Raw genomic sequence first — 23,533 nt, 5'->3', positions numbered from 1 at the left:
TACATTATCTGCAAAAATGCTTTAAAGGCAATATAGGTACCTGGCAAACCAAGTCCAAAATATGCTTTAAAGGCAACATGACACACTGGCAACAAAAGGCTTCAGTGATATGTGATTTAGGGGTGATCTACAAAGCTACATACTGAAACTCTATGGGAAAGCAACTGACGTGCTTTAATTGGTGTTCATTAACGTCCCTTTTAGTTAAATCATTCCAAATTTCATTAGTAATCTCTTATAGAGCAACCCTTTGAAGATGGAGGATGGGAATAAATGAGATGGGAACTTGATTAACTACACTAAGCACAATAATCCATAAGAAGCAGTGCTAAAATGCTTGACACCAAAGAAACTGCCCAAATCCAGATGCACCTGCTATACAAGAAGAGCGCTCTTTTGGAGTGGGAGGAAACCTGGTGGGAAGACAAAAATAAAGACAGAGAACAAAGGCATTCCTTGCATTATTCAAACGTGCCCTGTTAGATGGTTCAGCCACTCCTGAATTTTATTTTTTTTTATCGTTCTTATTCTCCAAGCTGCACACAAATAAGTTTCCAAGAAAAAAGATGTTGTCAGCAGCACATGTTAATGTACAAAATATTTTTGCCCAGAAGGATGACGCACATTTGCCTGTATTACAAGTGTGAAGATATAATACTACCAGCTTTCTGCCTTCATTCCAAACTACCACCCATTAATTAAGTGAACTGTAGAATCTTCAGTCAAATTTCAATTGCAACTTACACAAGCTGTCTGACAATGATGTACTAATGTAACAGTCTAAATGAAATATAGCACTTTCTATGTTTTGGCATAAGTTATTCCATATGGGAATAGCTTTTGCATACCATACATAACAGAAAACACTGAATAAATTCACTCCAGTATTTGCCATTTGCAAGTTACACAATCTTCATTGCTACCTCAAAGATTCATTCATCTTCTGCATGATAAATATATATTTTATATCTTTGAAGTGCGTCCTTTGTATATACAGTAACAGCTGACTATATTTACCTAAGATATAAATAACCCTCAGTATGAAAGTTGTTTAGGGCTATCACCTTTATGTATGTTTTGTTGCTTTTGTCCTGAGTTGTGAGCTTGGCTTTCTGGGAATTCTAGCAGAACAAAGCCAGCTGGTGTGATTTAAGTACATGTGAAGCTACTGATCTTGTTCCATTTTTCTGATGGGCAGTGAGTTTCAATTTTACTTACACACTTGGACGAGTCTGTGGTCGTAAATGTGCCATTTGGTCAGTGGATCCTGATGTAGGCCTTTGTATTACACCTGCAGACTGAGGACCAGAAGAAGCCGATGCAACGACTGCAGCAGACAAGAGAGGTGGTGGTGGCGGAAGTGGGGGGTTCATAGTCTGATTTTATGAGAAAAAAAATAGCAACAGATGATCAATAGTTTGATGAGTTGAATCAGCTGCAAAAACAAAAACAAACAAACAAACAAAAAAAGTATGATAATCCAAGGAAATGTGAAAGAAAGAGCAGAGTTCACTATTCCTTTACCTACCAGTACGATATAACTGAAGAGTTAGGTTTGTCTCTTTCTCCTTTTCCAGTTTAAAATCTTGACGTCTTGGCAGCTAATTAAGCATATGACAAGCAATTTCTCAGCACAGGAAAAACAGAAAGCATTGTTTCTAATTATAACATCTTTAGGATAGGACTCGACAAAAATCAGAAGCCTTCCAGGAGGTAGATTTTGCATCCTACTGCTGACTGTACTTCAAAACATGATTGTTTTTGTAACCTGAAGCTGAAACATAATATACAATTCAGCAGCAGTGCACCCCAAACCACCCGTTCTAGGGGAAATTTTCTTTTGATGTACGTTATAAAAGCCAGCACAATATGAGACCATTGTCACTGAGCTATTGTTACCACTTTCTCCTATTCTTCTAGTTTAAAAGAGTTAGCTTTTGAAATTCAGTATTATCAAGATTGTTAATCTTTAACAAACACCCCAATAAAAAGGCACAGTTCCTTTACAGGCAGTTCGTAATGGGGGTCCTGCCCACAGGCTTCGATGCCTTTTGAGAATCAATAGAGCAATTGTTACCTTCTGCTCTGTAAAGCCTCAGACAATTCTTTAGGACCTTGTGTACTGACACTCCTGGGAAAAGTCTCTCACAAAAGGAGAACTTTTCCTTCCCCCCTTCCAAAAATAATTATTTGTGTTACAATGCACACAAAAAGAGTAACAAAAACCATCCAGCATTGAAAATGTAAAACTGTATTAAATTCAAACATGATCTTCAACTTAATGCAATCCTTTAATACTGAAACAAACTCTAATCCACACCACTTCAGGTCTAAAAACCACAAACCAAAAATATAAATTAACAAAATGTCCTGAAGTACGGCCTGGCTCTTCCAATACATCAGGGTATAAATGCACAGCATTACATTATCAGTTTGGAAAACATATAATTGAAAATCATTTTAATTCCCCTCCAACAGCCTAATTCCAAAGGTGGGGTTTTTTTTCTAAAGAAAAATCTGTAAGGAAAATAAGCTCACTGTGATTGTTACCTCGCTGCACCTGGTGAAAGAGTTAATAAAAAGACGGCTCTCTCAACTAGTCTTATGCTGTCATGACACAGTAAAGAACTGCATGGCTGAAAGCTTTCAAATGTAGAGAAAACTGATTAACTCACAATTTTTCAGTCAAAATTCTTATGCTTAGTTATGATATAAATTGCATGGTATATTGTGAAATGTTCCTGGTTTATTTAAAGCTTTTTTTCTGATCATACGTTAACAATTTCTTAAGAACAGGCCTTCTGTATCCAACACAAAGCAAACATGACCTGCTAGAGAAACTTCATTGTGAGCTCTGATATTAATAGGTATTTACAAGAACGGCAATTGCATTTGCTTCACATTCTAAATCCCCATCTATTATACACTCTTTTTAAAATACCTTGCTAATTCATATTGAAATACCAACATTTCTCTCTCAGTTGCTTTACAGCAGACATTATTTCCCCCTCCCAGTCAGCTTCAACAAAAGTCTTAGCTGAATCCAAGCTGAATGTGAGCATCTAACTTTTAGGCACCCTGTCTATAGAATATAAATTCAAATCTTTTTTTAGGCATCTAGATTCCTTCATACATAGTAGAACCTGCAAATCCACATTAGGAGATGAATAGCTGGAAATCTTTAAAATTAAACCTATATCAATGCACAATATCAAGGTTGTCACAATTCCACACTTCCTGCGTCTCTAAAGATACAAATGCTGGGCATTGTATTTTATTCATTTGAACACACAACATACATCGAATTTTTAGCTGCAATAAAGGCACCCTCCCAGCTCCATTTGATTCTGCCTTATTCAGGTTCTGCTCCCCTCCCCATGTCTATTACTATGGTAATGAAACCTGCAGTGAGCCACAGCCCAATTAAATGCCTCAAGACTTGGCAAGTACCTAGAAATCTAAAGAAACTACCTGATAGGCTTTAAAGAACTAAGGCTCTTCAGCTTGCACTGCTACAACTTGATAAAACAGATCCAAATGCTCTGGCCAAGTTTTCAAGAAGTTTTCTGGCATGTAACCATTTTTCTAGCTATCGAGAAACAGACCTACTTCAAGCGCACAACCTAGTTTCGATGGTTCCCATACTCAACATTCTGTGAAAGGATATATGCAAATCCCATGTGATTTAATAAAATGTGCTTATGTAAATAATTGAGAGTATTTTTATTTTAGGTAGCTGAGGGGCGGAAATACCTTTTCAGCCAGGTATACTTTTAACCATACAAAAGAGCAAATAAGTGATAAACTATTTTTATTAATTGGAAGATGAAACATTACATAATTTGATAATATATTTTAAAACATTAAATAGTACCTGTACCCATACTCTAGAAACACATACATCTTACTAAGTTTAAATATAATTAGGCTCCTTTCCCTTATCAGTCAACTGAAGATCAATAATGAGCTTACCCAAAGAATAACAAAAGGCATAGCAGTGGAAAAAAAACATTCCTTAACTGTCTTCACACTCACAAGGTCTAGGAAAAAATATATGACTTGCAAAATCCCCTGAAGGCTAACAAATTAAGGCTCATGTTTAACAAAATTCCTGAACTATAAATATATGTTACCAAGAACAGGCCTCTCACACAAAACCTCACTGTTTCTTTCAGCGGCTTCCTCTTCCCAACAAAAGCTGATTTGAATTTTTGTTGGTTAAAATTCAGACAGTTCTTATTTAAACCTCCTCCTGACTAACACTATTGAATCAGCTGGAACTACATAAAAGAGAGCTAAATGTTATCAGTATACTATAACCTTCACAGCTTGTGCCTCATTAACAGTAATTCAGAGTACCTTATATAATTTAACAGAGGGGCAGAGAGAGAGAGAGAGAGAGAGAGAGAGAGTGTGTGTGCGTGTGTGCGTGTGCGCATGCGTGTGTGCAAGAGAACACGACCAGAAAAAACATGGATTTTTTTCATTTTTTAAATCTTCAGCACGTAACTGAATGTGCGCCATCCCAACACAGACCACCTATTTCTGCTACTTAAGTGCACCTACCATGACACCATTGCAAAGTCAACATATTCAATCTGCAAAAGTAGCAATATGGATATCTAGATTGATTGCAATCCAAAACACTTTTAACTTCTCAAGAGACTGTAAAGGCAGAATGAAAGGAAGGTATCTGTTATTGCTAAATTCTGTTTTTCTGCTGCTCTTTTTGAACGTAACTAACTTTGTTGTGGTGTATTTTGTCTCTGTTTTTCCCATATCATGGTTCAAATCACATACTTCCTTTAAGAGTTTTTTCAGCAAAATCTATAGCAACTAGATCCCCTCCATTAGATAACTACCTTATAAATTACATCCAAGAATTTCCTCCCAATTAAATGAGCCTTACGTAATTGTATGTGCATATTTTTACCCCACAACTATTGAACTTGACATCTGCTATTTATATTTTATGAAGAACTTCAAATATACTAAGCAGCTACAAGGTTCAAAAATGCCAGTAGCCAAGAAAAGCAGATCAATTAATGCCCGTTAAGGGCAAAGTTGTGGTTTGAAGCCCCAGAGAACAGTGTAAGTGGTAATATCACAGTCAAAAGCTTCAGTTGTGAAAAGTTTGTCTCAGTTCATAGCTTCTTCATTTTCAAAAAATCAAACCTCAAAACACAAAACAAGAATTAATGTGGCTGGCTAAAGAAATGCTGCTGTAAGATAAAAGTTTCCAATAAATCATCACATTTTCTGAATACAAACTAAATTTTAAGTGACAGAAGCAGCAGATAAGGTGTATGGTCACTGGACAAAAGCACTCTCATTCCTAAGTTGTATTTGTGTCAATTTTGGCTGCAAATTTGTTAATTACTTACTTCATACAATGTTTGGTACCAAATAACATCTACAAAAGATTATTACGGACAAAATAAAATTAATACAATCGGTATTTTTTGAACCACCATAGTAATTATTAAAAAACCCCAACAACAAACTAAAAAGTGATCCTATACATATACACGGACAAAAGACTCACAGGCTTATTTGGGCTAGGAATTAATCTCAACTATCTTAGAGAAACTTGCTACTGAACAGGACAGCTCATAATATCTTCTCTTACCAATAAAACACCCATCTTTCTTACAAAAGGTAAGAGAAGACACTAGGTTTTCTTTGCTTCTACAGTCAGGACAGATAAATGTAGCAAAGATGTGTAAACTCAGGATTACTGTAAAGGAATATATCCTTCTCTTCTTCACTGATGGGGAATCATGCTCATCCTCTCTGATGTCTTCTTTCCCCTTATTCTGAGTTTGGCATGAAGTAAAAGAAGTTGTATAAATAGCTTGCTCACAATAACTGTAAATCAACTAAAACATTTACTTTTAAATAGTGTTATAAACTCCAAAATGATTGACAGGAAGAAGATACAATGAAACCATCTTCATGCTAAAGAGAAACTCTCCCTGTTCCAATCCAACTCTGTCATTTGCTTAGTGTTGAGAAATGAAGAAAAAGTTAAAGGGAGAAGATTAGAGAAATGCAGGAGTTTATACTTACAAAAGCAAAAAAAAAAATACAAGAGTAAAAGAACTCAAGCCAACCACTTCTGATGTATTAAATCACACAATCACAATTGTTCTGTACTTTGAAATTAAAGCTCAGAATGTCAGGGAGGGTATTTCCAGAAGGGAAACATCCAGAGACACAAGATCATCACTTTCTCTCTTGCTCTGTCAGAACCGTTGTGCACATTTCTAAAATTACAACAAGAAATACAAAGCAAGAGAAAAAGTGACGTAAAAGACGCTTCACAGTCTGTGACTATAAACTGCATCATTATCTAATATCCACTATAGTAAAAAAACACAGGAACCACCTGACTCTAAACTGAGCTGCCAGTTTGTATTTTAGTCATGTTGAAAACAAGTCAAGAAGAAACAGAACATTATGTACAGAAGGTTATTGACTTTTAAAGAGGTGGCAGAGAATAATTCAGATTCTCCATAGGAATTATATGCCTAATTGGAAACATAACCAGGAACATGGTTATCACAAAGAGAAAGTAGCACTCCAGGATACAGGACAATCATGGGGCAGGAGTTTCACTCCATGCTGCATTTAGCACTGTTAATTTAATTCCTGTGGGTACCAATGGTGAGGCTGCTTTTGAACAAGCTTATGCAACTAAAGCACTGGAGGTGGTTTAATGACTTTGCACCAGCACCAAAATAAAGTATTTTTCCATGTTGGCACCAAAGAAAGAACTACTGATTCTTAATAACAAACAGAAGTGTTTTCTTCTGAGAGGAGAAAAAACGCAACTTCCGACAGAACTTTTGAAACGGTGCTTTGAATCCTGCCTACCCTATCCTCTCCAAAACGTATCTCAGCAATGAATCAAATCAATTACTAAATGTCTGCAGCCTGTATGTTAGCTAGACTTGTATTCTGCCTAAGAGCACAGATGATACCAACAATGATTTTATTTGCTCAGTTCTCACAGGTATTTTCTGAAGGACAGGATGAACAAAGTATAAAAGATTACATGGATACATATAAGCAGCTAATTGTTTCTAGTATTAGAGGTATACATCATATGCAAAAAAAGGACCTGGGGGTCCTTCCTGGTAGACACAAAGAACATGAGCCAACAATGAGGCAAAGGCAAAAATGAGCCTTGTGGCAAAGAAGGGTAACGGTATCCTGGGCTTCATTAGGCGTAGTCTTGCTAGCAGGTCAAGGGAAGTGATCCTTTCCCTCTCCTCAGCACTGATGAGGCCAAACCTGGAGTACTGTGTCCAGTTCTGGGCTCCCCAGTACAAGAGAGACATGGACATACTGGAGAGTCCAACAAAGGCCTACTAAGATAATTAAGGGACTGAAGCATCTCTCCTGTGAGGAAAGGCTGAGAGAGGTGGGACTGTTTGGCCTAGAGAAAGCTCAGGGGGATCACAGCAATGTATGTAAGTACCCAAAGAGAAGATACAAAGATGGAGCCATGCTTTTTACAGTGGTGCCCAGTGAAACACAAATTGAAACACAGGAGGTTCCATCTGAATATCAGGAAACAGTTTTTCACTGTGAAGGTGACTGAGCACTGGCACAGGTTGCCCAGAGATTTTGTGGAGTCTCCATCCTTGGAGATATTCAAAAGCTATCTCGACACCATCCTGGGCAACTGGTTCTAGGCAGCCTTGCTTGTACAGGGAGGTTAGACTAGATGACCTCCAGAGATCCCTTCCAACTTCAACCACCCTGTGACAGTAAAATATGACTCTAAATACAAGGAGATTATTAATTGGTTCCAGATTAGCATACATTTAACAGTAGGACTGCACAGGTGATCCACAGATTGAAGGAGTTGTTAACAATAAAAGGACACAGCATTGTTATAGCACAACCTGTGTTACTCAGTAAGACAGGGCAAAAGCACACTGTATGTAAAATTGTCAATATTAAGGTCATCTGTCTGAAGAACAAAGAATGTGACATACATTTACTTGCAGGACAGTAATTACTACATCACTAATGACGAATATTTGTGGGATCATGGTGGATATGTAGCTGAACATAAACTTTGTGCTACAGTCAGACCAAATGAATGGATGCAAATTCGCAAGATCTAAACATCAGACTAACAGGATAAAAGGGTCATACTATCAATATAGTTGTGACTGAAAAAGACTGTGCAGTACTATACCTGGTTCTGGCATGCACTTACCATGTGCTTACCATTTCAGAAAGAAGTATTGAGATAATTCAGAAAATAACAGCATCGTAATTTTAAGGACTGAAAAACATAACTTAAAAGTCCCAAAGAAAGCTGTCAAAATGCAACCTCTCTGCTGCAACTGAGCCACACCTAAGCATTTACTTAACAAAACATTGATAAAAGACGACAGACAATTCTGCCTTGGATTTTGCAGACAAATGTGTAAAATCATCCAAGTGCCAAATGTTGAAAACAAACCCAGGTGCATTTAGCAGCAAGGCTATTCATCATGTTTTACTTGCTTTAAAGACTGCAAGAATAATTAGACACCTAAACAAGATCAACAGCCTTGGGTTTTGGGGGGGGGGTTGTTTTGTTGTTTTTTTAAACTAAGTGAAGATTTATTATTCAGCTGTGCCCCTCCCCTAAAGGTCAGGGTTAAGCACAATTTTGGACTCAAACCAAGAATAAGATTTGGCAATTCCCATGATCAAAATAAAGGCTCACTAAGTTCCCTTGAAGATCTCTGATATTATCCACAATCTTTACTTCAGTTAAGGTCAGGCTCTGATAAGTGCAGTATGATAGAGGATATTCCAGAGATTCTCTACCAGAAGCATAGCAAAATAAAGAACTTCAGTTGGTTTTGGAATGAAATCTTGCACTTTTTGAATGCAATGTCATTGACTTTGTCCGAAGCGAACAACACTGCAATATATTCCTTCCTATGAAAGATGGCCATTTGCAATAGTTTTTCATATTGATCTCCAAGAACTTTAGACATGCTAGATACACACAACTAAAATAATCTTATTTAATTAGGAGAAAGCAGGGTTTCGAAACTTATTTAAAAAAATCCTGATAATACTGACATTAAGTAAGACAGAAATATCTGGCAGCTGTGGTCTCAAGTTGATGTTTTTTTGTAAGGTCTTGCTTGTTTCCCCTAACCTACCCACCTCCCCAGCATAATCTTTCCTACTCATGTTGAAAAGAAACACTGTTCTGGAAAGAAGTGTGTTTACTACAGAGACATGACAGCGAAGTTGGAGACATGGATATGCATGACAGGATGCAAACATTTTTGTTTCAAGAATGCTTTTTCTGTAGTCCAATTTATACCATTGTCTATCCCCTAGATAATCATAATTTCAAATCAGTATATCAGAACCTGAGAAACAAAAAAGACTGAACAGACAAAAGATAAATATGAAGGCTGAGTTTTCTTAAACAGTACTTACACCAAGAGCAGCTTGGTAGGTAACTTCTGATGGGAAGGTAAATGAAGGCCCTGTTGTGACTGGGCTGCTAGGGGGTGGAGTCACAATTAGCCCCGTAGTACCAATATGAACCTGTCAAAAAAAGAAAACAACCAGCAGGGTCAGTTCTAAGTAGTTTAATAAGAGCTGGTTCTGACGCAGCTGTAAGCTTCATGGCCAAAATCTCCAGTACTCTGCTATCAGCAGCTTTAGACTGGAACTAATTTTTTGTTAGATATTCATACAAACAGTATTGGATTACACTGCTCACTTTTCCTGAAGTTTCAGAATCTCTGAAGATATACTGAACTAGCTTCCATAAAAGGCTGTCAGATCCCAAAGATGTGCTAATAAAATATATTTACTAGCTCATGTAAAGTGACATCAATACTTCTTACTCTCTATTACTGCCTCTTCTCCCAAAACATAATCTTTATGTGAAAGAGACAACTGTTCACCAACTACTGTAGCTTGTAACTAAGAGCTTTGAAGGAGCAGGAAAGTAACAAATAAATATTTCCACTTATCACAGTCACATTAATACAGTATATTTCTGGAATTCATGTACTTTTCCAGTTGAATTTACCTTTTACTCACGTGTATTAATATCCAATATTATATACAATTTAGAAAAAACCCAAGAAATTAAATCACTCCAGTTTCTAGTTTCTACAGTTTAATAAAAATCCTTGTGACACTTAATAAACTAAAAACGGTGAAAAAAATTAATTACAAAAGCAAAAATATTTGCTATCATTGTATAAGAAGTGTTATAAAATGTTTTCTTTTAATGATGTCATGTTTGAAGATTAACTTCATGAAAGCATATGCTAATATTTACACATCATTAATAACTGTAAGTAATCTAATAAGATCAGAAACTTTTACAGTTATTTAAAAAAAATGCACACATGATTTATATTTGATTTCATGTAAATTACCTGAGAAGGGGCACTACAGGAAAGTCCTGTCAGCTCACTTATGCGGGCTGCTGCGGTTGGGTTGCTGGAGCTGATGAGGACAGGAGGACTAATTTCCATTGAGTGGCGATTCTGAGAAGACTGTGAAGACTTGTTGGACATAGTGAGGGAGGTAAAAGAGTGCCGTTTTTTGGTGTTTTTCTTAGTATCAGTGTGCTTTTGGGTTGAATTGTTGTGGGCTGCCCCAGAGGTACCTTCTCCAGAGTCGACAGCAGAACCTGAGGGCTTATCCAATTCTATCAACTGTTTGGCTGCTGTGTTAAACTACAAAAGATAGTCACATGTTAGTACTTTTTTATTCATAAAAATCACCTGAATATAACAAAAAAAAGATATTAGTCATTACGGAGCAACAGGTCTGTCACTACAAACTTAACACACTTACTCTCGGGCTGCTGTGGACTACCCACCAGAGGTAAAAATTCAATCAAGAAAGGCCACTATGCTCTAGTTAGACGTAGCTTAATTCAGCAACATCCACTGCCTGTTTCATCTAGAAGTCAGACTAGAACACAGTGGTCCCCTCCAACCTTGTAATATAAAAATCTGCATCACAAAACTTCTTGAACGTTCATTTCACTTTAAACCTTTTTTGTTTTGTTTGTATGACATAAGCCCACACCTCTGCATGTAGGCTTTTGAAGACATTTCTCCTAGAATCCCTTGGTACTTACACACATATCTTTAACACTACCTGTAGTAAAATAACAGGCTTCCTAAACGCAAATTTAAGAACGTAGTAGGACAGACTAAATATCCAGCTGTATCAGCCTGACAACAAGTAGCTATATGAGCATAAGACAGTATAAGGAGAAAAGAAATACATACTGGCAATTCTGTGGAACTACCTTCTCACCTTCTGAATTTTCTAATGCAGAAGCAGCATCTTTGTGCCCAAGAACCCTCAAATGCATTTTTAAAGTTTATTTAATGAATTTTTGTTCACAATGAAATTTTCTATTTGTTAATTTGTTACAATATTATATTAAATGCAAACAAATCCTTCCTTCCTAATGAAGAAATATGGAATCCCACACATTTTCTTCTTGCAATAAAATGTAAGCTATGTGAGGGGAGGGCGGGCAACAACAAACAAACCCCCCTACATTTTTCACAAGCCCTTTACTTCCAGAAAGTCTTATTTATATTTTAGAGCTAGTGGAAATAACAATGTCAGAGTCCTCTTTTATTCACGAGCTGAAGTAACACCAGCACCACTTTTCTGAACAAGTTAAGTAATGTTAATATGTACCACTAAATATGAATACTGTTACTTGGATAAATGCAGCCAGTTAGGAAGAAGGGAAAAATCTTTTATGAAGAACATCAGGATGAAAGAATGAGATTAGCTACTGTGGAAGTACTATTTCTATTCTACAGCATATTATTTCTTCTATTTATTTTACCTGTTTTTCTACAAGTCTTAAGATACCTACTAGGCTCATGAAGAGTTTTAAAGCAGTATTCTACCCCATCAAATCTTTACTAGAAAAATATCATCAATCATGACAGCATCAACACTGATTCAAATGCAGCTCCCAGAAATGACAACAGCTTACACTCTGAACACTTGTCTATCTCTGAGGACAAGTAGGTTATAGAAAGTGGTGAGAAAGAATGAAGATTTATTTATTTATTTATTTATTTATTTTATAGAAAAGGTTTTCAAGTGGTATTTGAAAAATGAGATCTGGAAGGAAATTCCATGCATATACAGAAGAAACAGAGAAACAAAGTTCAAAACTAGAACTACTGGAACAATGAGGGGTTGACACAAAAACCTACCAGGATGCAACTGCAGGAAAATTAAAATTATGAAATGCTTGAAGAGGAAGAACTACCTAGAACATACTGCAGTGGAAGAGGGGCATAATGGGAAAAAGGATAGGAAGATGAGAATGTAGATTTTTTTCTGAAATGTTTTTATTGTTGGTCCTTTAGAATGCAGCTGAAGAGAACAGGAAAGATAGGAGAAGACAATGTCACAGTAGTAAACCAACCCTAAGAAAAAGGTGGATGTTAGATTTTCCTTCCTCCTAATGCTGGACATGGATCACAGGGACAAAATAATTTTGTACCACTTGTATAGTACAGAAGACATAACCATACAGCTTTCTCCAATTAAACTGCAAAGCCATTATTTAGATAATTATCTGTATAATTATTTTTTAATGTATTAAATTCTAGATTTAATAAAATATATACTTTTAACAGACCAGTGAAAATGTTATTTTATCACAGAACACTGATATCAGGCTGAAGGATATGAAACAAGTAGATAATTAGACCAAAATGCCTGTTCTGCTACTTATCCTATCAGGGTCCTATCCATCACGCAAGAACATGCGAACTTTTCAAAGACTAATAATTTTATGTATTTGCACATTTCATTGTTTTCCAGCTGAGACTGAAATTCTTCCATGTCCTTCCTGAGAATTTGTGTCTTCCATATCTTACACAATGGCTGCAACCGCTTCTATTCTTATCTAATGTACCCCTTTATTTATCAAAGAGCCTGTTCACAAATTACACAGGTCAGAGAAAGAAAGGCAGTACTCATTTCTAAAACAAGAACTACCTAATCAGAAAAGTTAAGAGATCACCCAGGAATAAAAACCAAAACCCAAAGCCACTCTGCTAAAAGCACCCTGAGGTAACTGTTACACCTAGTTATGTTTGTTTACCTCCTGAAAGTATTCATGATTGCAGAGTCTTATTATTCTATACAGCGATCAACCTATTAAATAAAGGCTTGTCCATGGGATTGATTCAAGACTGGTTCAAATATAAGCAACATACTGCGCTTTCTTGTGTACAGAAGCAAGCACGGGACAGTAGCATGAACCTAAACATGGAAGTGAACTGGTTACTGGCCTTTTCTTAGAAGTAACCTGAGGACAGCAACAGTTGCAAAATATTTAGCGTAGTACAGTTTATTTCTTCCTTAAGAAGAGAAATTAAGAACTTGCATGCATTCTCCAATGAAATGGCTAGCAACCATTCAAGGTCACCATGGGGATGCATCCCACTCATGCTATAAAGTGTTTCAATACAACATTCCTTTCTGCCACAAATACCTCGGTATCTATTCCCTCATTTTCTACGTCAGTTGTTTTCCTGAACAGATGTATTTGAACTGAAGCTTCTTTACTTTAACCTTTACATTCACATTTATTGGTTTTTTCATTCAACAAAATCTTTGCTGTAACAGGTGGCCTGGAATCCAATTCCCCTTCCTGCCCCAAACCCAGGAAATGGAACAACTTTCTAAGTGGGGGCCAATACAGCAGCGGCCGGCTGAGCTGCCTCAGTGCTGCGGTAGGGCTTGGGGCTAGCAGAGAGGTTTCTGCCTGCGTGCAGCCATCTGGAGAAATTATCAAGTAGACTACCATCCAAGAGTTATTTCAAGGTATCTTATAGTTGTGCTTTACTGTACTTACTTTACAAATTAATTGAGGTGTTCTTCACTCACACAGTGAGAATTCAAGTATCACCACTTTCTGAAATTAAGTGAAAACACCATCTTCTGCCTCAAACAATCTTTTTACTCACATTCATCCGAAGTTTTTATTTATGCAATTTCACTACATCACCATATGTCAAGGAGTTATTTTTCCACATTACCAACACTATTATTAGTCAAATTCAGATTTCTAGACAACATTTCACTTTCACATATATTTGGAAACAAAGGACCAAAGCTTAAGTGGAACTAAGGCAAACATTGTCCTTATCTGGCTTTTTTTTTTTTTTTTTGTGTCATCCTGGAGGATAGGTAATAGCTTAGAAGCCTAAATTCAGATTTGCAATTAAAGTTTCAAAACAAATGTATTTTGTCCAAACCAGTGGAAAAACAATTTTGCAAATCTTGAACAGATCACAGTCATAAGCAAAGCTGCTTTTATATTAATTTTTTAAACAAATGGAATAGTTCTTTATTGCAGTTTTTGTTAGGGAAATTAATCAAAACTATGATGCCTAGAAATTGTCATTGGAATGATAACATTGAGATTATCACTTTCAAATATAGTGGGGATTAGACTATTAAGAATTGCACTCGATGTGGTATAATATACAACATTCAGGTTTTGCATAAATTTTCTGGTTTAAGTTCTGGGCAGGTAAAACAGTAAAAAAGTAGAGAAAAGTTGCCATAAAAGGTTTTATCTTATTCTTCTGTGTTAGTATTGTCACAAAAGTCTGATTATTTTTTTTTCTACACATATTAAATCAGATCACATCATCTAACAGTGATAGACAAAGTTAGCCTAATAAGTACAACATTAAAAAGAAATTCAGCCTAAAATCCAATCTGAAGTGTATAGACACAATAAAAATCAAATATGTTTTGAAACACTCCTGTTTGGTACAGGAGAAGATGCTAATAAACCCCCACCACAACCTGACACACTATGTACATAAAATCTTATGTTCTCGTTGCTTAAAATGTTAACTGATAGATGCATATGTTTAAAATGACAATGAACTTAAAATTATACTACAGTGAGTATTTTAGATAATTTGACTTTTTTCCCCCATACATTCCCATACATTTCTATAAGATTGTTTATAAATAAAGCTAGAGGAGCTGGATTAATACAACTGTGTTTCCCAGTTGTTCATATTAACTTGGGAAAACAAAAGCTGTCATTATTTTCTACTGATTTTGATTTAAAAGTGATTTTGTTTCCCTGGTTTTTCTTTTTCTATTCTGGATATTTGTATTTTTCTAGTCATGCTGTACGAGTGCTAAATAGCTTGTAAGGATTTAAATACCTTTTGGATTTGTAATGCATTAAACCACATCAAAATGTCAAATTTGAGGTCCTTCCAACAAATGCATATTGTACACAGAACTGTACTCTCTGTAGAAAAATTCTAATAGTATCTGTTTAGTTCCGATTACGTAAGTGTTATGAACTTATGAATCATAAAGTTTCTAGACTCACTGCATTTTATTTCATCACTGTGCAAGAACCTGGTTGACCCGCTTTTAATGCAAGCACACTGAAATTCCATCAGTCAAAAAAGTCTAATTTAGATATGTTAATCAGGTCTTACTCTAGTAAAACTAGAGGGTTTGTTTGGTTTTAGCACTTTCTAGAAAATAGAATTTCATTTTTTACAATGTTTGCATTATTTTCCATTTGCAAATAGAAGTAATTATTTCACAATGCTATGTGTCTATAGATAAAGATGTAATGTTTTGTGAGTCTGTTAAACTATACTTCTTATGGAATCACTATTAAAATTTCTCTCAAAATATTTTCATTCTTAGCTTTTATTGTTACCACCAATTTAATAAGTGAAAGCAATGTGAAACAATAGAACAGACTAGCAAACACTGAATCATATAATCTTCCTCCAGGAAGTTGTCCTCAAACATAATCAGAGATATTCATGGATGTCAACATGTCGTCCTGAGGTTATCCTGAGACCTCCTCATACAAGAAGTATTGCAAGTATCAGACCTATACTCAGAATGAACATCACAGACTACACTCATTTTGAAGTTAATGGTATCAGAAAATCTCCAGTAAATGCAGCTACTAATTCACATTTTAAAACAAAAGAAAAAAGGATGTGGGCTAACACACACACGGTAAAGGTATGTCTGTCATTATGACAGAAATAGGCAATGATTACAGGATTGGGAAATATAACTAAAAATACCGTATTGAAAAACCCTCAAAAATTACATCTCATGTTTGGTGTCTTTAATAATAACATAAGTAAGAATGGTTTGATATAATTGTATCAACTGTCTGTATATTCTCCAAAACAATAGCTATATAATCTTGGAAAACAGACATTTCAAAATGCAAATTGATAGTCTTCCATGTTATTGCACTGCTCTTCATCACAGCATGTGTTTTGGTTTAGTACATACTGAAAAAATCCACCTATCTGATCTGAACTATCTCTTTGGGCATTACTTATTGTTCTAGATTTCCCATATCATTATAGTTGGGATTTGCGAGTGTGTACACAAGTGCTTGTGCCTGTTCTAAAAAGGGTTAATTGAAGAAACATTTTCATAGTTGATGGAATTTGTCTGAAAACATCAACAGTGAAATACATTTTGTGACTGAGTATCATTTTTATATAAATTTTTTCAACAGTATCTACATTTTGCAAACTTCTGTAGAAATGGAAGAGTTGTTAGCCAAATAGTAAGCCCAAGCGGCAGCCCTAGAAAGAGCTTTTCCTAACTTGCCTAAGTTAAATTAATTACTTTTAAAAAGCACCACAAAAAGCTCTACTGGCTAAACTGAAGGGGCAGTTAATTGCAAAGAGCTAGGAATGAATAGCCAGGGGCAAGAACTTCTGAAACCGGCTTTTAAAAACTTCTTAAACTGAAGCTAGAATTGCACTAAGCAGGGTGAAACCCTTTTGGTTTTGCCGTTGTTATTTCAGTCATGTGAAATTTTCTATCCCCAGATATATTGACCCTTACATCAACCTATAAAAATTAATATACATATTTCCCTTTTAAAAATAATATGTTGGTTGAACACAGTCAATTTTTTAAAAGGGTCCCATCTCATCAGGGCATTCAGAAATTGAATTAATAAAACCTGACTTGATTCTTAGCATGGTTACACATTTCTTCTGTGACCTGAGGTACATACTTCTCATCCCACTGGTACTACAAAATTACATTTTGATTTCACCATTCTGTCGCCTATATTTAAACATAATCTTGCCAGTGCAAGTGTATCTTACCAAGTCTCTATAGCATACCTATCAGAAGAAGATAAATACTATTCCAAACCTCTGTATGCAACTGTACACACTGTTCTTAATCACCTATGCCTTTCTATATAGAAGATAAACCTTTGGATTTTAGACCTTAAAAGGTTGGGGAAACTTTCTCAAATGTTACCTCTCACTGTAAATTGTTGCATTACATATGAGACATGCAGGAAAACACATAGGATTTTATATTAGAGTATGTTGCATGTACAAGTCAGTGTTTCACCTGCTTAACAACAGCCTATATTCTTTAACTTCCTAGTTGTGCTAATCAGGTTTTGATTGAGAGGCAGGTATTAGGGACAGTGCAAAGCTTACTATTATTACTCTGACTCACTGATTGCTTTCACTTCATGGTTAAGTGTGATTTGTGATTGACTGCATGACTCCAGTATTATCAGGAAAACACAGTGATTGCCTCCAAATACTCTCATTCCAATTTCATTCAATGAAAACAGGTATCAAATAGCTAAGTAAAAACCACTGGTTTAACTGCTGAGGTCATTAACTTTTCCCAAACTAAGCACACAGATCTTTGATTATTCTAGGTCTAAGATTATTTATATCTCACATTATTTTAGAATCACTACCAGTACTGGTTATTTTTCCCTTTAGAAAATGCAATACACAGTGGGCACAACCTTACTGAAGGCCCAACTTTACTCACCTCAACATATGAGATTGGAAATATTCCTATTTTGTCAGCCAGCATTCCTTCTGCCCAGTTTTCATCGACGCGCCGAATTACAGTCAGAACATCATCCTGCGTGAACATGCAGTGATTATGTCTCACAGCTCTAATTAAACTTCTAATTTAATTTCCCTCCATAACACATAGGTAATTAGAGAAGGCGGTACACAGACAAGAATCACAGAGAAAGCACTCTATAACAGGAACGTGCCACTATTGGGGTTGAAGTTCATTCCAGCTGTTCCTTTTCCTATTTTGTCAGTTTGGCCAACTGTCCGCAGCTAATCTTGGCCACCTGACTTTGTCCTTAGTACCAGACTTGCTGCTGTGTTCAGTCCATGATACTCATCAGCTCCCCTCTAAGTCTTTAGCAGTAATCAACCGAATGGCAATCTTTTTCCTTCTCAACTGACTCACTACCTAATCTTCCCTAGATATTGCTTTTCTACTTAAGTACTTAAGAACACCGGCAAGTGATATAATTTCTTTCACATCTGCATGGAGCATTTGGATTAGATACTGTTTTGAGAATGTTACTGAAAAAAGGATTTACTTGCATTGCTCTTACTTATACTGAGATATGTAATTGTTTCATATGCAAGTTAAAATATTTTGAAACATATATGCTTACTCAAGTGAGACTGCAGATTTAAAAAAAACAAAACCCCCCAAGTTCGCCAACAAGTTAATCAAAATATGCAAACTAATGCCAATCATCCTCAACAGTATTGCTGTTCTGTGTTGTAATAACCACTGTCTGTCGACATATTAATAATATCTTTCCTTTTTAAAATTTAGCCAGCCTTTTCATTTTTAATAGGCAAGGGTAGAAAAGTGATTAGCTTACATGTGATCTTGCAACATTTTTGCGAAATCTGATAAACTAAAGAATCAGAAACTGAAAGAAGGGAATAGCTCTAAGTCCTGTTAAAATTCTGTATCACTATGTGCCTTGCAAAACAGAAAACTAATTACAATAGAAACAATGTAAGAAGAGGTGTTATATGTTCCAAAAAGCAATTAATAATATTACAGAATTATAAATTTTAGTAGATCCTAAAACTGTTGCTTACTAAATGCAAAGCTGAAAATAGTACCAACTTCAACCATTTAAAATGAATGTTTCTTTACAAGATGGAACACTTAATTAATAACATAGGTTATTTTTCATAAATTAATAGGATTACAATTATGAATAGGATGCAATTATGAAAGAATGCAGTCTCAAAAATAAAACCTCAGGGAAAGAGTATGTAATTTAGGAAGAGAAGGAAGGCAAAACTAATCAACATAGGAGAAATACTTGCAGAATCACTTGGTCTTTTCATATTTGTGCAGCTCCATTAAAAAAATGCATACAAGATTACAGAACAGCCTTATCATTCTTATCTCTGTGAATGAAATTATTAAAAAAAATAATTTTAGTCCACTTTTACCTTTGCAAATGGTAAACAGTCTTTATCTGCTTCCTTGTCTTTTACTTCAAAGTCATAAAGTGCTTTGCACTGAGGCGGAGGCTGAGGTAAAGGTTTAATAATCTGAACAAAATTGGTAGGAAAAAAGCCATGGATGCCATTGACTTCTCCATGATACCAATTTTCATCCACCTGTCGACGTAAAATGATGATGTCTCCTTTACTGAATTTAAGATCTCCAGGTTCTTTTCCATCGTAGTTATACAATGCTTTGGCACATGGTAACTGAGGTACACCCTAAAGAAGAAGAAAAAACCAAAAATCACTAGAATTAGATCAGTACTACTAAACAGAATTTATGTTACATTCTTTCTGAGACTATGAATGAAACCGTATAAAATTGTAAATTAAAATTATACACAATGAAATTATGTTATTGCTATGATTCTACTGATTTTACCCAAATGCGTAGGAAGAGCTTCAGTTCTACGCAGTCTTAACATCCCCCTAAATTTCATGATGATTTTCAATAATGCTAGAATGTTTCCAGACATGAGAGACAAAAACCAATACTTTAACCCTCCTGTACTAATTGACTAAGCTTAAACATTAAAAAAATAAACATAAACCCAAACCGGAAAGTATCCTGACCACTTGAGAGATGTGAAAGAAAAATGCTGCAAGAAAATACAGCACTAGAATAACAAATTTGCTATAAGACCTTTAAGGCATGTTTTCTGCCTGACTTTCCTCACCTTATTTATTTCATGGGTGCAGAATGCTAAGGATGAGGACATAAGGGATGTGTTTTCCAGCTTGAAAATCAAATTTCACTTATTAAAGGTAATACACTGCATCCTGGAACAACTCTTTTAATTATTTATTTTAAAACATGGCTAAAAAGAATTATTGGAAAAAAATCTGTTGAAGGTGTGTATCCTTGAGGTTTCTTCACTTGATCGCTCCATAATATCTGAAAACTGTAGATCATTGGCGCTGCTTTTGAATACAAGTCAGAAAGATTACAACAAAATACTGTAACCCTCCCTTGTATCCATTCCAGGTATTTTTTAATTGCTCAGTCTGTGCCTCCACATTTTGCAAGTGATGCATAAAACTCTACAACTCTAGAATTAGGAATTCTGCCTTCAAAACTCTCTTTTCCCTCCAACTTTACATACACAGAGGGGAGCTCCCCTCCTTAATGATTCAAACAGCAGTAACATGAACTACTAAGACTAAAAGACTAAGCCTTTCCATAACAAAACCAGCATTTATGGTCAACTAGAGCACAGTATTTCACATCTTTAATGCTATTCTGAAAGGAAAAGGAAAATTTTAATGGAATTCAATGTTGGCGATAATAGTTGCCATGTCTACCCCATGGCATGTCTCTCCTCTCAAGTCTTCTGTCAGCTCAGACTGTAAATTGAAGTTGCACTTGCAGCATCTCAAGAGGTACACACACAGTGCAAGGATATTCTCAGAAGGAATTACCACTTCAAATCTGTCTCATTGGTCAGAAGAGAGAGTGCCACCATGCCATAACATCCAACCGGGGAAAAGTCAGGCCAACCAGAGCAGTGACAAATGTTCCTTTGCGGCCTCCCAAGATGAGACCCAGCAGGCCAGCCGCCTCAGGGGTGTGTGTGGCTATGGCAGACCCTCTCCCACTCCTCCGGGGAAACCCGCGTGCTCAGTTACCTCTCTGCAACGCCTGCGCGCCAAGGCACGCAGCGTGGGGAACAGACAGGAAGAATCAGAGATCTGCGTGGCCGTCGCAGGGCCCCGATCTCATTGCAATTACAGAGACATGGTGGGACAGCTCGCGTGACTGGAATGCTACGTGGATGGCTACGTACTTTTCAGGAAAGGCAGGCCAGCGAGGAGAGGCGCTGGAGCTGCTCTTCATGTGAGGGAGCAACTGGGACGTATCCAGCTCTCCCTGGGGTTGGATGCAGAACAAGTGAGAGCCTACGCATAAAGGTGAAGGGACGGGCCGACACGGGGCACAGTCCCGTGGGTGTTTGCTCCAGGCCACGCGATCAGGAAGGGGAAGCCGCCGAGGCTTTCTACAGACCATTGGAGGCAGCACCACCATCACAGGCCCCGGTTCTCAGGGGGAAACTTCAACCTCCCTGATAGCTGCTGCAAAGACAACACAGCCAGGCTCACGCAGTCCTGGAGGTTCCTGCAGAGCACTGATGATGATAACATTCTGAGGCAGCTGGTGGAGGAGCCAACGAGGCGAGGTGGGCTGCTGGACCCTGTGCTGGCAAGCAAAGAAGGGCTGGCTGGGGACGTGAAGGCTGGGGGCCGCCTTGGCTGCAGGGACCACGAGATGGTGGCGTTCAGGACCCTGTGTGGAGAAAGCAGGGCAACAGGTAGCATCGCAGCCCTGGACTAGAGGAGAGCTAACTTTGGCCTCTTCAAGGACCCACTTGGAGAAATCCCATGGGCTAGGGCTCCACAAGGTAAGAGGGGTCCAAGAGAGCTGGTTAATATTTAAGCACCACTTCCTCCAGGCTCAAGACAGGTCCGTCCCCACGAGCGGGAAATCAAGCAAAAGGCGCAGGAGGCCTGCACGGGTCAGCAAGGAGCTTCTAGCAAACCTCAAACAGAAGCAGCAAGTTTACTTGTGGAATACGGAAAAAGGGGAGAGGCCACTTGGGAGGAATAGAGGAACGTTGTCAGAACATTCAGGGAGGCGACGAGGAAGACTAAGGTCCATTTGGAATTACATCTGGCGAGGGAGGTCAAGGACAACAAGAAGGGCTTCTTCAAGTACATCAGCCGGAGAACGATGACTAGGGAAAATGTGGGCCTGGTGCTGAACGAGGCGGGTGCCCCTGTGACAAAGGACATGGAGAAGATCGAGTTACTGAATGCCTTCATTGCTTCAGCCTTCACTGCCAAGGACGACCTTGAGGAACCCCAGACCCTGGAGAGCAGAGAAGAAGTCTGGAGAAAGGAAGACTTTCCCTTGGTTGAGGAGGATCAGGCTAGAGATTGTTTAGGCAAACCTGACACCCACAAATCCATGGGCCCTGATGAGATGCACCCCTGAGTGCTGAGCGAGCTGGCAGATGCTATTGCCAAGCCACTCTCAATTATCTTTGAAAGGTCGTGGAGAACAGGAGAGGTGCCTGAGGACTGGAGAAAAGCCAATGTCACTCCAGTCTTCAAAAAGGGCAAGAAGGAGGACCTGGGAAACTACAGGTCTGTGAGCCTCACCTCCACCCCTGGAAAGGTGATGGAACAGCTCATACTGGAGATCATCTCCAAGCATGTGGAGGAAAAGGGGGTCATCAGGAACAGTCAACATGGATTGACCAAGGGGAAATCATGCTTGACCAACCTAATAGCCTTTTGTGATTGAATGACTGGCTGTATAGACAAGGGGAGAGTGGCAGACATTGTCCACCTTGACCTCAGCAAGGCTTCAGACACTGTCTCCCACAATATCCTCATAGGTAAGCTGAGGAAGTGTGGGTCAGGTGAGGGGACAGTGGGGTGGATTGAGAACTGGCTGGGTGGCAGAGCTCAGGGGGTTGTGAACAGCAGCACAGAGCTCAGCTGGAGGCCTGTAACCAGTGGTGTTCCCCAGGGGTCAGTACTGGGTCCAGTCTTGTTCAGCTTACTCATCAATGACCTGGATGAAGGGACAATGAAGGGATGAAGGACCCTTAGCAAGTTTATGGATCATACAAAACTGGGAGAAGTGGCTGATACACCAACAGGCTGTGCTGCCATTCAGAGAGATCTGGACAGGCTGGAGAGTTGGGCAGAGAGGAACCTCATGAAGTTCAACAAAGGCAAGTGTAGGGTCCTGCACCGAAGGAGGGACAACCTCATGCACCAGTACAGGCTGGGGCTGACCTGATGGAAGGCAGCTCTGCAGAGAAGGACCTGGTCTAGCTGCCCATGAGCCAGCAGTGTGCCCTGGTGGCCAAGAAAGCCAAGCAGATCCTGGAGTGCATTAGGAGGAGTGGGGCCAGGAGAGGGGGACAACCTCTGCCTCTACTTTGCCCTGGTGTGGCTGCATCTGGAGTGCTGTGTCCAGTTCTCCTTCTCTGGAGGTGTTCAAAACCCACCTGGATGTGGCTCTGTGCAACCTGCTCTGGTGAACCTGCTTTAGCAGGGGGTTGGACTAGATGATATCCAGAGGCTCCCTTGCAACCCTGACTATTCTGTGATTCTGTGCTTGA

General features: G+C 37.9%; 1 protein-coding gene across 2 annotated transcripts in view; it reads right to left on the bottom strand.

Annotated features, from left to right (window-relative positions):
* SH3RF1 (SH3 domain containing ring finger 1) overlaps positions 1-23,533 on the bottom strand; it is a 91,213-nt gene that overhangs the window by 17,683 nt on the left and 49,997 nt on the right. For both annotated transcript variants that reach the window (XM_055712485.1, XM_055712493.1), the window contains exons 3-7: positions 19,347-19,622; positions 17,887-17,982; positions 10,425-10,727; positions 9,466-9,576; positions 1,219-1,376 (exon numbers count right to left, since the gene is read on the bottom strand). In XM_055712485.1, the coding sequence (XP_055568460.1) occupies positions 1,219-1,376; positions 9,466-9,576; positions 10,425-10,727; positions 17,887-17,982; positions 19,347-19,622 (944 nt within the window). The remainder of the gene's footprint in view (positions 1-1,218; positions 1,377-9,465; positions 9,577-10,424; positions 10,728-17,886; positions 17,983-19,346; positions 19,623-23,533) is intronic.

This window comes from Falco cherrug, chromosome 1, assembly GCF_023634085.1.
Source record: "Falco cherrug isolate bFalChe1 chromosome 1, bFalChe1.pri, whole genome shotgun sequence".
NCBI classification, from domain to species: Eukaryota; Metazoa; Chordata; class Aves; order Falconiformes; family Falconidae; genus Falco; species Falco cherrug.
This window is presented reverse-complemented; position numbering and strand designations above follow the sequence as displayed.